At 40.7% G+C, this 15,448-nt stretch overlaps 2 protein-coding genes across 4 annotated transcripts in view; both read right to left on the bottom strand.

The window, feature by feature from the left end:
• TAF2 (TATA-box binding protein associated factor 2) overlaps nt 1-1,971 on the bottom strand; it is a 51,010-nt gene extending 49,039 nt beyond the window's left edge. For all 3 annotated transcript variants that reach the window (XM_065753652.1, XM_065753654.1, XM_065753653.1), the window contains exons 1-2: nt 1,815-1,971; nt 226-280 (exon numbers count right to left, since the gene is read on the bottom strand). In XM_065753652.1, coding sequence (XP_065609724.1) covers nt 226-280; nt 1,815-1,867 — 108 coding nt within the window. In that variant the 5' untranslated portion in view covers nt 1,868-1,971. The remainder of the gene's footprint in view (nt 1-225; nt 281-1,814) is intronic.
• A 1,614-nt stretch (nt 1,972-3,585) lies between these two features.
• DSCC1 (DNA replication and sister chromatid cohesion 1) lies at nt 3,586-15,272 on the bottom strand. The gene is made up of 9 exons (XM_065753658.1): nt 15,088-15,272; nt 14,040-14,208; nt 11,876-12,010; nt 11,203-11,293; nt 9,342-9,480; nt 7,269-7,321; nt 6,075-6,232; nt 5,379-5,527; nt 3,586-4,626 (listed from the first exon to the last, which is right to left on the bottom strand). Exons 1-9 carry the CDS (start codon nt 15,255-15,257, stop codon nt 4,518-4,520), a joined length of 1,173 nt encoding a protein of 390 aa, XP_065609730.1. The 5' UTR covers nt 15,258-15,272; the 3' UTR covers nt 3,586-4,517.
• Nucleotides 15,273-15,448: the final 176 nt, after the last annotated feature.

Here is a 15,448-nt window from a genome sequence, read left to right as displayed (position 1 = left end):
CTTCGTAGTTTTATCTACTTTCTTTTAGAAAGCTTTGTTTCAGAGAGCTTTTCCTCAGAGAGGTTAAAGTGATCACTATTACAAAGTATTACATCACTAAGAATGACACAGAAAGCATAAGCTGAAGAACATAAACAGCTTACATGTGCAGCTGTTCCTTCTAAAATCATGAAGGAAACCCACACTGTCTGTATGTACTTTCATACTTTATTAAAGCATACTTACTACAACAGACTTTCTCTGAAAATTTATGTTGTTGATACAAACTACCTGGTGAGTCGTGCTGGAAAAAAAATAAAGAAGTTAGGTTTTGCATAACAATCAGTATTTATAACAGTTATAAATAAAGAGATCACATGGTATATGGTATATTCTGCATGCAGCATATATTTGTAAGGGGAGAATTTGCAACGGCCTATGTCTCTCAAATAATGCATGTTGCACACAAGGTCAGAAAAAGGCAAAGTGTAGCATCACATCAGTATAAACAGTACAAATAACGTAAGAAGGTAACTTTACAAGCTTTTGGACACTGTAATGGCATGTAAAAATACAGCACTACTGACAGCTTGAAATCAAGTTATAACATTTTAGTGATGAGCAATAGCTGCAGTGTCCCTGTTCACTGTAGGGTAGCTGGGACTTGATGGCCCTCAGAGGTCCCTTCCAACTCTTAAGGATTCTATGGCCCTGTGATCCTAATGCTGGAAGTGGCATGCAGCCCCAACAATTGCAGTCTGTGGAACACACACTTGATAAGTTGAGTGCTACTATATAATTTACATAAGTGGGTACTATATGCAAAAAACAAAACAAATAAAAGGTTATATTATACAATTTTACCATTAAAATGTTTTATGAATGTTAATTTATTAGACAGTAGTGACATACTAATCACGATCAGTACTGCAAACAGGTCAAATGCATTCACTTCAGTTTTTAGTTCCTCATTAGAACTCTTGGTACATAAAATTTGGATATGTTAAGTAAGAGATAATAACTCCAACTTCATTTTAAGTTTCAGAACCTATTTCTGTATCTTATCTGCAGCTGATGGCATTTTCACAATGCTGCAGAGTACTGACTCAAGATACAGCTTTGTACTAATGCAACTTTTACGCCATGTCACACACTGTACAATCATGCTCATGACTGCACATTAAAAAAAGGATTTGGCTTCAACTGAGAGACTCTAATACACTCCTACAAGAGCATTATAAAAATCTAGTATCCATTAAATTCAAATATTACCTACAAACCAAAATTCCTATCGTACCATCAGTAATTCTGTTTGAAAATATATGTATTTATAAGGTAATTTATAAGAAAATGACAGAATTATAAAAAGACATGAAGATTATCTGACATCCACAGCCAACTTCTTTACAGCTTGGCTAAAACTAACTGTAAAAAATGATAATTTGCTCAGAATGCCACAAATGCTTGTTTTAATTTATAGATGTACTCATGTTTATACATTAAAAAGCTTGTGAGATGGAGGGCTTGACACACCAGTAAGAATGAAATGTGACAGCACGATCTGTGGTGATGACACTGCCTAGAAAGATCTCTGAGCTTTGAGGAATGGAAATTTCTTTGCAATGAAAATTTCTTTGCAAGATGAGACTGCTCACTTTACAGCCTTGCTGTCCATGAGACCACACAAGACAAATCCCACAACACACGTGTACTGAGAGCAAGCTTTTCCAAGCAGGAGTGTCAGCCTTCTCAGGTGGACAATCACTGCTTAACCTGGGGCCTGCACCAAATGCATCATTTGAAGTATAGCAATTTTTTAGGAAACAGATACTTATAATTTGTACGGCCTTGGGCTCTCAAATCCCTTGTCTCCTTTCTTCCTATTCATCCTGGCCAGCAGCACTGTGACACAGCACAGGCCGTCAGAAGGGCATTCTCGTCACTCGGTATCTCCTGCGGCTTTTCCTCGTGCCACGCTGAAGGCAATCCCTCATTTCCACAGTGGCTCCGTGACTGACGGGTCAGGCATCTCCAGTTCGGGTTACAACGCCATGGTTAGAACAGCAACAACGTTGTCTTTTTACATAACCCTTCACGAGGTAACTCGCAACCCCTCTGTCTGCTGGGGTCAGCTCACACAGCAGCTACGGGAACCAAACGGCTTAAGGAGACCGCTGAGCGCAGAAAGGGCTGCGGAGCGGCCGGGTGGAAGTAGCAGTTCCCCGCTGACAGGATACTGGTTCGCAGCTCGGCCTCACGGGCGCAGTACCGGGTTGGGCCGGAGGCTCCCGCGGCTCCTTCGAGTCCGGGGCTGCCGGGCAGGGACGAGTGGGGCTGCGCGGGGCTCCCTCAGCAGCTCCACCGCATCCTGACAACGCACCAGATCACCGCGGCAGCCGCCATTTTGTCAACGACCTCTCACCCCGCCGGGTGAAAGGTCACAGCCAGCCCGAAGGAGCTCTGCTACTTTAAGAGGGTAAAATCTCTCAGAAACCTTTTTTTTTTCCAAGGAGGAGTTCAGGTGACTCCGGGGGTGAAAAAATAAATAAAAAAAAAGAAAATAAAATGTCCATAGTAACACAAAAGACGTAGAGTCATATTATGGCGCATGCGCTCTGCGCGCGTCTGGCGCAGCTCCGAGCAGCCGCACAGAAGCCCCGAGCGCGGCCCGTGCGCATGCGCGCGCCCTGTGTGGGGGCGTTGGTGCGGCGGGAAGGGGGCGGAGCTGCGCCTCACAACCCTGCTGGATAGGGAAACCCGGGCTGGCAAAGAGTCTGCCTTTTTTCGTGCTGGACAAGCACTTAAACGTACTTGAAATGCACAAAGTTATATTATCTATTGGCCTAACTCAAGGGCGTACCCAGCAGAGACTGATAGGAAGATTGTGAAGGAGTGCAGTCCTGCCATTTAGTTCCAGAAATGCTTTAAGATGCAGCAATGCTGCCCCGAATTTGGCAGAAAAAAAGAAATAATGCTGTGATCTGTCACTGTCCTACTCCCTCACACCCAAGTTGCTTCATAGCCTGCGTTTGCTCACAAGCAACTTCTGATTCACTTGTTTTACGTTAACATAAGTTATTGCATCAAAGAAGCTAATCAGGTTATTCTTCTCACTTCTTCAGTAGCATCTCATTTTGAACCACTAACAAAACACACCAGGAGTATTGTTAACAACAGGTAGAACAATCACACATGGAAAGAAGACTTTAGATAAAGTTAAATAATTATTATTGACTACCATGATACATGCAATACTTAAATTCTTGTTTCACAAACAAGGCCTAGCATAAATATACTGTTATATCACAGACTGCAAGACTAGCAGTTGTCTTATGTATTTCAACTAAAGAACTATGGTCAAATTGAAGTTATTTCAAAGGCTTTTAAATTCTTACTGCTGAGATCTCTGAGGAGGAACATCAGTGCTATTAAAAGAAAGGACCACAGCTGCTGAAACCAGTCAGCGAACAAGGCAGTTCTTCCAGGAGCTGAGCCCAGCTGAGTCTCCATGCAACTGGCCAAATAGCACACTTGTATGCTTTAGAAGTATAGAACACAGGGAATCAGTTCCGCATCAATAGGCAAGAATAACCAAAGCTCAGGCAGTAGCTTTTATTCAACTTTTTATTTGTAAAAAAAATCCAAAAATTACATAAATATAACTCTTAAAATGGATTTGATTTTGTTTCTTCCATCCCCCTCCACTGCACACCTCGCATTTAGTGAATGTACATTTAGTAATGAAACTGTTTCACTGACAAATTATTTTTAATAATCACGAAACTTCAATTACAGGCACTCAATTTTATGGCAGTATCACAGCAAATTTCTAATTAATTGCTTCAAGCAAAATAATATTCCACCCTAAGTTTTCAAGGCACAATTTTTATGCGCAGTTATTTTCTATACCAAAATTGTAAAAATTCATATTACAAACTTTAACAAGTTCTCTTTAAAGCAAAGGCAGTCTTCCGTGAAAGTTTAGTTTTATGTCAGCTACATTCTAATGACAGCTTATAGGAACTTAGTAACAATTTTCTCATGTATGCAGACTTGATTTTACAAACCTGATTATGCATTTTTTCTTGATAATATTTAAAAGGACATTTTGCCAAGTGTTCAACTGTTAAGACTTTGTGCCAGTGTTATTCAAGGCTACAAAAAGAACAAGCTTAGTCTCAGTCAAGAATAATTCATTCATGAGAATGTAAAGGTGCGAGCATTCAAAATGTCAACACATCAACAGAATCAGCATGCTCAAAAACACTCACTAATAGACAAAAGACTTCTTGCATTGCTGTTGAAATCAATTATTTTTATGGGTTTAATTTTTAATGACAGTCTTCAGCTTATGGATAGACAGCTAAATCATACTTAAAAAGCTCTACTTCCAGCATAACTAAAACACAAAGAAAAAGAAAGTGGGCAGAGGAAGGCAGAAATGGGCTGCAGACACTAAGGTTTCTTAGAAGAGGCAAGTTCCAAGTAACATTCACTGTTACTCCAGTTAGTATTCTCAGTTTTTAAAACAATATTTATTATGAGATAGGCCTTCTGGAATTATAAACTTTAACACCATTCTGCATTGAGGAGCGGGCGTATTTTGTCAGAAGTGCACCAACCGTCTGCTTCTCTGCACATAAGTCTCTACAGAGGAAATAAAGCAGATGACATTAGCATTAGAAATGTTCTCATACACAGTGTTCAGTGAAATGACTGTAAATACAGCCATAAACTGGACTATTGGGTATTGGGAGAAAAAGAAAACCACAAGAGTAACTTTCAAAATGCTTTAAAGTTTAGAACTTGACTTGAAATTTAAGGAATGGAAAAAAACATGATTTCCTTGAGAAGCAAGGGTTCTGTTTTAAATTATTATTACTGTTCTACTAGCAAAATAGTCAGGCTTTGAAATTAATATATTACAGTAAATTTAGAGCCACTCAAAAAAATGAGTTCTCATTTATGCCTGTCCACATGCATCCTGGTTGACACTTCCACACAGCATTGTAATGTAGGACAAAAGAACAAAGCATGAAGTACAGGAAGCACTATTGCTGTACAGCTCTTGAGTTGTAAATACAGAGATTAAATATAAATTCCCGGATATTTTCTTTAACTCAAGTCTACCTCAGTCAAATCTGTTCTCATTTAAATTCAATGGGATCAGCTTTTTACACAAGTTCAAATCCAACAAATGTTCTGTCAGCAGGGAACAGTTCCCACGAGTGGGGATTCCATTCATGTAGAATTCTTGGTCACTTAAAACATAGTATTTAAGACATAATTACATAGCTGAAAATCAGCCATGCAGAAAGGGAAGAATATGAACTCTAATTATAGCAAAGTTCTGCTTAATTGACTTTTTTTTTTTTTTTAATACAATCATATATCCTTACTGGATATAAGGGGTAATATCCACTTCTGTCCACTTTTCTCTTATGCTGAATAAGCTGTTGAATCTTTCCTGGTTATCTTCAGGTAAGTCTTCAACTTTTAGCAGAAAGATGGTCTCTGGCCTTGAGGCTTTATCCACAAGAGCCAAACCCTGTAGATCAGAATCAAAGAGAAAGCTTTAATTAAAATGAAAACAATTTAACTTTCTTCATTCTACAGTGAATCCATAAGAAGTTACTCTCGGTATCTCCAAAGCCTCCTAGAACTCACTGCTAGTCCCACACTGAAAAGATATTGTAATAGTGCTGTCTTACAAGCACTACTTATCATTTCCTTTAATGACAAGAGGGAGGGGGAATCCATTCTTGCATGACAACTTGCTCTCTTTTGGAAAAAAAACAACAACAATAACAGAAGATTTTTCATAGTACTTGCTACAGGCTATCACTACTGTTCAGTCTGCAGTAGCATGGGGATTCTGCTTTAGTTACACTTACAGATATGGAGCACAGTTGCAATTTTCCTTCAAAGTGAAACATGTGAGACTCAGAGAAACATGAACTGCTGTGATTCCATATTGCTGATACTAATAGAGGATGTCAGAAGTAGTACTTAAAAGCTGACAGAAATACATCCAATCCCCATCAACCAATAAAATCTAGATATGACACTAAAGAATTCACACTTCATATTTTTACCTTAAGCTGATCAAGACTCGTTGAAATCCCTTCAGGGACACTTTGTTGCCAGACTTCCTGAAACTCTGATAGATTGAATTTAACTGCATTTTGCAAAAGCATTTGTGCTATAGCTCTGCATATTTTATCTTCACGCATTTCAAAGTAAACTTCCCCTGCTGAGAAACAAAGAACACAACTTGGACTCCTGGATTCTCTTGTACAACAGAGAATAGCCTCAAATATCCATTCTGTTCTAGTCTTCTTCAAATCAACTCTTCTGTTTTGCTAAGGGAATTGCCTGACTTGGTATTACTTCAGATAAACAATATCTTCTCATGCTGAAGAACAAATCATCTTCTTTTCCCTTTTTCACAGTAAGACTTTCAGAAGTAGGAATTAAAACTATAGGAATGACTTGTATAAGTGTCTGCTGCCTGCAGTTAACAACTAAAACTTCTATTTCTGCAGCCATCCTTATAATATCAGATGACATGAATGAAGAGAATTGCTTTTTAGCCAAGTGAGAATAAAGTTCTCTGAAAGTCAGCCATAAACACTACCTTCCACCTTTTTGGCCTCACTATGATTCAAAACTATTCCTTGTGCAATCTGCCTCAATATATTAATAAGGAAAAGGACAATCTATCACTACAACTGCTCTCCTTTGTCCTGTAAGGAGGTGTGTAATTTCTGCTTTGGTCAAAGGTGAGATGAAAACAGTCATGGGCAAGAATTTAAAGGAAGGTGCTGACCTATTATGTATGTATGTAAGACAAGCAGTGGAGAATCACCCAACCCAACCAATGAATGGATCTTGTGATGCAGCTCAGGGGAGTAGACGTAAGCAGTCTACCTCATACAAGATGAATTCAAGGAGATCTATATTCCACTGCACAATTAATAGCACTATTAATTGCTTAAATACATGATTTTCAATATCTCCTACAGTATCTACTAATATATCACTTCAGCTACCTCTGTCAGTTAATGAATTTTCTCTAGTGTCTCATACAGTTTAACACCTCTTCTTCCTATGGAACTTTCTCTTACAATGTTATTAATTTTTTTTATCTTACTGTTTGCTTCTTTTTACTTGGTGTTCACTTTTAGTGCAGCACATTAATTTGTTTGAGCTATCCTCATTAAATTTTTGGTTACTCAATAACCATTTTGTTTTTCAAATTTAAAACATACACGCTTTCCCAAACTTACCATCATCAGTGTACTTCCTTCCATAGCTTAGAAGAATATGCTCTATCATCTCTCTGAGAAAAGAGAAAAGGTTATTTTTAAAACCACAATACCATTTCCTATTTATATCATATATTTCCTGTATTTTCACAAGTGCTGTCCCTCAACGGTGCATCTTCAGACCAGCGTTCTTCAACATGTCTATCAGTGACACAGACAATAGGATTGGGTGCACCCTTAGCAAATTTGCTGACAACACCAAGCTGTGTGATGCAGTTGGCACAATACGAGGGAGAAATGTCATCCAGAGGGACCTGGTCAGGCTTAAAAAGTGGGCACATGACAATCTAATGAGGTTTAACAAGGCCAAGTACAGAGCTTGAGTTGAGGTAATCCCAGATATGAGTACAGACAGAAAAACCTCAGTGAGAGCTCCCCTTTGGAAAAGGGATGAAAAGATGGATGAAAAGCTGGACACAAGTCAGCAGTGTGCTCTTGCCACCCAGAATGCCAACAGTATCCTGGGCTGCATCAAAAGAGGGGTGGCCAGCAGGGCAAGGGAGGTGACTGTCCCTCTTTACTCTGCTTTCAAGAGGCCCCACCTGGAGTACTGCATCCAAGTCTGGGGCCCCCATCACAAGAAATATGCAGAGCTGCTGGAGCATGTCCAGAAGAGGGCCATGAAGATGATAAAATGGCTGAAGCACCTCTCCTGTGACGAAAGATTGAGAGTGTTGGACTTCTCCAAGCTAAACAAGTCCCCAGGGAGACCTCATTGCAGCCTTCCAGTACTTGAAGGGAGCATACAAGCAGGAGGGGGACTGACTTCTTACATGGTCTGATAGAGGAAATGACTTTCAACTAAAAGAGGGTAGATTTAGGTTAGACATGAGGAAGAATCTTTTTCAGTCAGAGGGCAGTGAGGCACTGGCACTGGCTGCCCTGAGAGGCTGTGGATGCCCCATCTCTGGAGGTGTTGGATCAGGTTGGATGGGATCCTAGGCAGCCTGATCCTGTGGGTGGCAACCCTGCCCATGGCAGGAGTTTGGAACTAACTGATCTTTAAGGTCCAGTCTAACCTAAGCCTAACTGCAGTCTAACTGCAGACACTAATGCCAAAGCAAAATTCCTTTTTGAGCAAGATGAAGCCAAAAAACCAAACCATAAAACACAAGCTACTGCAGTCTTGTGCCTTGAAATGGTAACCTTAAATTATGTAATGACCCCTGCTCCCTGTAAAAGAAACTCAGCTCTTACTAACTGAATAGTAACATAATTAGTATTACACAAGATAAACATGACCATCTTAGACATTACAAAAGAGAGAAACAGAACTTTTTTGGCTAGCTATGGCTTCAGAGCAAATATTTTACATGGTCAGTAACTTTAGGCCTAAATACTCTACTTCCATCAGTTACAACTCAGTAGGAACATTTGGTGGTTGGACCAGATAACTGAGAGTTCCCTTCTAATCATTCTGCAATTCTATTTCTACTGAACCAATGTAAACATTGCCAATCAAAACTGAATTCAGTTTACTGATCTCTCTGTCCCACCAACAGGACATGATCTCTTGTAATCTCAGATCACAGTATAAAAACAAATAAATCAAGTTCTCCTTACATAATTACTATGAAGAATTAATAACAACACTACGTAAAAAAACAACCAATCAAAATCTATAAACAGTTGCAGACAACTGAATGGTCCAAAATGTTTTCATCTTCCTAACACCATCTCAGGTGCTACAAAATAATAAATTGCAGTCTATGGGTCTGCACACAAAAAAATGTTAGAAGAAATAAGGAAACAGATTACGGCACTGGCTCACATAAAGCAACAAACTAGATGGACACCAGGTTTGGAACTCATCCATCCTCCAGAAATGCTAAGTCAGTGTTCTCCTAGGTAGATACAGCTGAGAGCTACTAGTGCCCTTGCATATAAATTTAGGGCCACAGAAAGTTTATCACTAATGTCCCAGCAACTAGAATCCAGAGTTATAAAACAACAACTCTAATAAACAATTAATAATGATTAATTAATAATTAATCCTGACTTAGACAACTCTAAGTACTAGAAGTAACTGCTTACGTGGGTTCTAAAGGTCCAAGCTCCTCAAGACATGTACGTAAAGGAACCTTATTCAAAGGCCAGGACTCTGAGTCTATCAGCTGAGTCACGTGATTCAAGAGTTTCATCTCATAGTCAAATTCTAAAACTCTCCAATATCCTGCCAAATAGAAAAATAAAACCAAACAGTGTTAGAAGGAAACTTAAAACACCTTGACTCTGTTCCTCTGAAGGTATATTACGGAAATCTGGGTACTCCCACCCTGAGATAAATAAGGTGTGGAAAAACTAATAATTTAGGCAGAAAACTGCCTGAACAGAACTGACTTCTGTCTCTACCAAGTGTCAGCTCAGGTCCACCCAAGTGCACAGAAATCAGATGAGACCAAGCACAGATCTGGTACAACAGTACTGTACAGTAATACAAAGACAAGAGAAGTTATCTGTGGGATCGCCGGCCAACTTCCTACATGGGACACTATGCTAAGGATGGGGGAGAAGTTTTCCCAGCAGCGTTCAGTGGCAGTATACAGCCTAGCTGGGTAGCAAGAAAAATGTTTTCACCTTGCAGACAACCAAACCCCACTGTGGCCTGGACAGAGAAGCTGTGCTATCTCTGTTCTTGGAAATGTTCAGAACTTGAACAGACAAGTCCTTGAGCAACTGGCTCTAAGCTGTCCTTGTTCTAAAACACGGGTTTGGTCCTGATATCCCGAGTTCAGTTCCACTACATCTTAGAACCATACCTTTGACTCAAAGATTGCTGGCTTCCAGTGAGGGCTAGGGCTTGTCCAAATACAGAATGAGTAAGACCTATCCAAAAGCAAGTCACTTGTCTCAACCTTGTCTCATGCAGCAGGGAGACTTCCGAAATAAACCCAGTTCACAAGGAAGAAAAGGCTGTGGAAAGGCTGTTTTATCCAGGGATAAACTATTTTTGCCTCTTGACAAGCAGAAAGCTGTACCTACTTAATAACAAGGGAGGCAGCCAGCCAAAAGACATCCATGCTATGGGTGGGGACTTCTGATGACTGTCTATAGAATCAAAGAAGGAATTATGCTGCTATCTTGATTCTCACTGGAACAGAGTTAAGTTTCCTTATAGCAGGTGATTTGGACTCAGGTTAAGTGTAACGCTGGTTACACACTGATGTTCGAGTTATTGCTGAGAAATGCTTACACAGAGTCAAGGACTCTCCTGCTGCCTCACCAGTGCTTGAGGTTCACCAGCAGCACAGAGGGGAAGGAATCAGGTCAGCTGACACTAACTACCCAAAAGAATACTCCTTGCCATTTGACACCATGCTTAACAACCAGACTGGAGGGGCTGGCAGGGGAGGCTACCATTGCTCAAAGACTGGCTGGGCATCCGTTGGCTGGTGGTGAGAAATTGCATGGTACATCACTTGTTTTGTGTACTCTGCTTTTTGTTCCCTCAATCCCATCTTCACTCCTATTAAACTGTTCTTATCTCACCCTGAGATTTTTACTTCCCCCTACACCCTGATTTTCTTCATCCTTTTTCGGATGGGAATGTGCAAACTGCCGCGCAGTGCATAGTTGCCTGCTATTACAACACAGTATCTGGGAAGAACCAGGACAGTTGATGCCTGCTGAGGTTTATATTTGTAATCAGCTTCATAGCAGTACAGGGTATAGGAAATATGGAAGTAGATTTTAGCACTGTGAACCGACTTACAGAAAGACAAGAGCATGGTATGAGCCTTGGAAACACAGGACATTTTGGTGAAAAAAATAGTTATTTCCTCATAAGCCTGATCTGGTGGGGGTGCAACCCTGCCCATGGATGGGGGCTGGAACTAAATGATCCCTTCCATCCTACGCCGCCTGATGATTCTGTGATTAGTAAAGAGACAAATACCTTCAATTACACAGGCATCTATAACCTGCAGCTGGTGCAGTATTTCCTCTTCACTTGCTTGAATGAGACTTAGCAAATCTTCTGTTGTATACTGCAACAACGAAAATAAAGGAAATAAAACAGGTTATTCTTATGCCAGTTTTGCTTCAGAAAGCACATAAAATGCATTACAATGTAATGATGTAGAAGACTAATGATATTTTTCCCCAAAACTGAGTTTTCTAAGTTTTACCCACTCTCTGAAACTTCTCCTGTAATTTACAACAGATTCTCACAGGGTGATTATTATAAAAAGCAGTCTAACCGTAGAGAAGTCTTTGTGCCAGGAATTCCCAGGATGTCAAACTACCTCAGGTAGGCATCATAAATCAAGTATCACAGCCACACTGAGAACTGCACGTGTTCCATGTTTCCTAAATCACATACCTTCAAGAAACTCTCCATGTACACGAGGAAATCACAAGCCTTTTCCAGTGCTGACTTTTTTATTACTGAAAACCTGACAGCTTACCAGGTAGTCAACGGAAGTGCTGATAATTACCAACGTGTAGTAGGCTTAAAAATTGATTGCAAGCAACACTGTGAAACATCAGCAAAGCTAGTGAAGAATGTTTCTTCACTTTAATTTGTCCATTACCAACTACAAGGCAGTGGTCTTAGTTAGATGACTTACTTTTGATGCTGTTGAAGTCTGATCTTTCCCAATATCTGGCCCTTCATACGGATCTTCCATCAGAAGCTTCCTCAGTTTCTTCAGTTTAGGTCGACATCTCCTTAACTCCCAATAGTTATTGGAGAAGCCAGCAATCTACAGGAAAACACGAGGATTCTTCTAGCATTTCAATCTACAATTTGGATTCAAAGGAGCTTAACTTATCAGCAAAAGTTTTAATCTAGTCACTGAAAAATTATATATTTACAGGGAAACTACTTTAAAGATGAAGCAATCACTGTCATACTTCCAGTTTAAAAAAAATAAACTTACAAATAGTAACAAAGAATGAGTAATCAAAGCTCCAGCAGGAAGCTAAGGTGTAATCAATTCAACAACATTAGTCTAACAAATCTTCACCTTCCAAGTAATCCTGAGCTGTTTCATAGTGAATAACTTTCACTCCTTATAAGATTCTTTGAAGAACGGAGAGTACAAAAGCCTTCTAGTACTGATTCTGCTGCAACAGCAGTGGGTACAGAGTGGTAGAGGTGGAAAGGCTGCAGGTTTATGACTACTGTCCCAAGCATTAGCCCCTTGTAAAAAAGCCTCCAGTAAAAAGCCAAATAAATATCATAAAGGCTTTTTCAGACTTGCTTTTAAAGCTCATTGATTTAAAAAAGAAAACCATACAATAAAATAACAGACCTCTGAAACAATGTTCCATTTAAATCAATCATTAGTAAACAACTTGCATGTAGAACAAGTTCCAACCAAACTCTGATACTGAGCAAGCTCACAGTATTTAACCTGCTGTAATGTAGCTTGCTTAACAGAAATGCCAGCTATTTTAATAGAACTCTGCTTTTCTTCCTCCATGTCAAACAGCATTTACATAAGCGTTACATTTTTTTTCAACCAAGTTCATTTCTGAGCAACTTTGAGATAAATTACAAAGACAACTGTTCTAATTTACACTTCAAAGCTCATAACTAAGGCCAGTGTGTGTAAGTTGAATGATGGCAGACACTTTGGCTGTGACTATCAGTTTGCCAAGTGGCACAAAGTGTGACCATAGATTCCAAGAGAAGCGTAATGAAGCCCCCAAACTTCTCAATCACAGCATCTTTCTCCGTGTCTCAGAGTATGCCATCTCAATACACCGTGTAACGTTTTTGTGAACATGAAAAAAGCCTTCAGAGACAGAACTCTACAAATAATTCCTATGCAAGTCCACTTATATTAAGTTGACAGATGTGACTTCAGAGATCAGTGAGATCATTAAGCATGACCAAAAAGTATACGGAAGAATATTATTTTCTCACTCATCCACTTCAGTTTGAATTAACTTTTCTACTAGCTGAACTGCTGACTCCATGGAAGAAATGAATCACATCGACATCCTCATCTATGGACGAGCAAGGTTACTCTTCAATGATGTCATTATATCCATTACAGCAAATAATGAGCTAGTAATAATATTTTCCTAGCTATTTTCAGAAGAAGTTTATTAACTACACCTCAGAACAGCAGAGAACAATGAATTCTTTAAACTCAGAGCTCTAGAATCACCAGCTCCAAAAAGTCTCCCCAGATGCTAGTTGAAAAAAAAAAAAAGTAAACTAGAAATATATTTCTGTATTCAAAAAATAATAAAAATGACATGGTGAAATCTGTCTTTTGGGGAAAGCACTCCTAAGAATCAGTGTGCAAACAGTTTATTTTTAAAATAGCTGCCAACACTGAGAAATCAGATATTCTTTGAAATCTTTTAATACCTACCACAAGTAATTACTATCCACTCAAAATAAACCAAAGTTTGAACTTCTTAGAATCAATAATTAACATACACTATGGATGGAGCTCAGCTGCCTTCATGCTGACCCTAGAGCCATTTCGGTCACCCAAAGGTACAGCGTGCCCCTTGTGTATAAAACATGCTTGTAAAGACATCTCCTGGGGCTGTCAGGTATACAAAGAAGCTACAGGAGATCTGCATACAGATGAGCTTACAGCTAGACCAATACCACAAAGCACCTAAAACAGCATGACAGGTCTATGTTTAGGCAACTGAATCCCACTCAAGGTTTCAGTTAAGCATCTTGGAAAAAAAACCACAAGAAAATACACTGAATAAGGGATTGAAGAACTAAAGCAAACAAGCAAAAACCCCAAAAGGCTATACCTGCGAATGAATAATATTACAAGATGCTTCATCTGCGTTCAGCTCTTCTGGAGTTTTGCAGCCAGGAATAAACAGCAGCATATTTGAGGTATCTGCTATTTTCATGTCATAAGTTTTATCTTTGCTGCACAACACTGCTTTTTCATCCTTTTCACCACGGATTACCAGGCTGAAAAAAAAATAGCAGAGAAACATGTTCATCTTGAAATAGAGGTACAAATACACCTGATAGTAAACTCTCTGATATTTTTTTCACATTTACACACTGGTCACGATAAACCACAGTTCTATTTAGTAGTGGCAGTCACATTTTGGTAAATCTAAAGTCACAATTTTCAAATAACTTAAATGTTTTCTGTTTTCTTTTTCTCTTTTTGAGCCTACCCTCTTCCATCCTCTACCAACACTCAGAGGGCAGCAAGGTGCTGGCACAGCTGCACAGAGAAGCTGTGGGTATCCCATCCCTGGAGATTGTCAGGGCCAGGTTGGACATGGCCCTGGGCTGCCTGAGCTGCTGGGTACAGCAGGGGATTTTTAAGGTCCTTTCCAACCTAAACTATTCAATGACCTCTGAGGACCACTGACTTTAGAGGGAGTTCTAGTGTTACGCCATTTAAAACGCTTGTATTACATCAGCGGCATTGCAGCTGGCAAAGACATTTAAAACTGCACCTAAAACTCTTTCTTTGGTTTTGGGCCAGAGTTGCAAGACAGCACAAAACCATCGTACCAGGCATACGTGCAAGCACTGCGCACGGCCTTCACCATCCTGCCTGCGTGCTCTGTCGGTACGCTGCTTCCCGCCCCAACTGCGTGCTCCAGCAGAACAGCATCAGTCATAGCATCACAGACTCAGCAAGGCTGGAAAAGACCGAGATCACCCAGTCCACCTACCACCAATACAGCCCACTGTACCACGTCCCTCCCTGCAACATCTCAGCGTCCTCTAGGGACGGTGACTCCACCACCCCCACAGGCAGCCCCTTCCAGCGCCTGACTAGTGCGATTCTATACAAGATGCCGCCTTTAACACGACCACCGCCCGTACCTGCGTCCCGCCTGCAGCTCGGCGCACAGCCCCGCCTCCAGCTGCAGCAGGCAGCACTCGCCGGCGCCGCCCTGCGGGCCGAAGCTGAGGCAGTGCACGGCCGGCAGCAGCTCGCCGGGGTTCAGCTTGGCGGTGCGCAGCGTGGCGTCCACCTCCGCGCGGCTCCGCATGGCGCCCGCCGCTCTGCGAAAGCGGCGCCAAAACGCGAGGGGCGGGGCGGGGCGGGGTGACGCGGCGCAGCGCTCAGGCGCCGGTGCGGGCGTGCTGTGTTGATTCGATGGTTGCCGGCGGAGCGCCCGGCTGTAACTGGTGAGGCGGGAGGTTTAATGATAGTAGTATTCATTCGTACCTTAATATGTGC

The sequence above is a fragment of the Cyrtonyx montezumae genome, unplaced genomic scaffold, assembly GCF_038088225.1.
Source record: "Cyrtonyx montezumae isolate F1298 unplaced genomic scaffold, pur_monq_1.0 scaffold_8, whole genome shotgun sequence".
Lineage (NCBI taxonomy): Eukaryota > Metazoa > Chordata > Aves > Galliformes > Odontophoridae > Cyrtonyx > Cyrtonyx montezumae.
The sequence above is the reverse complement of the archived record's forward strand: the minus strand, read 5'-3'. Positions and strand labels throughout refer to the sequence as shown.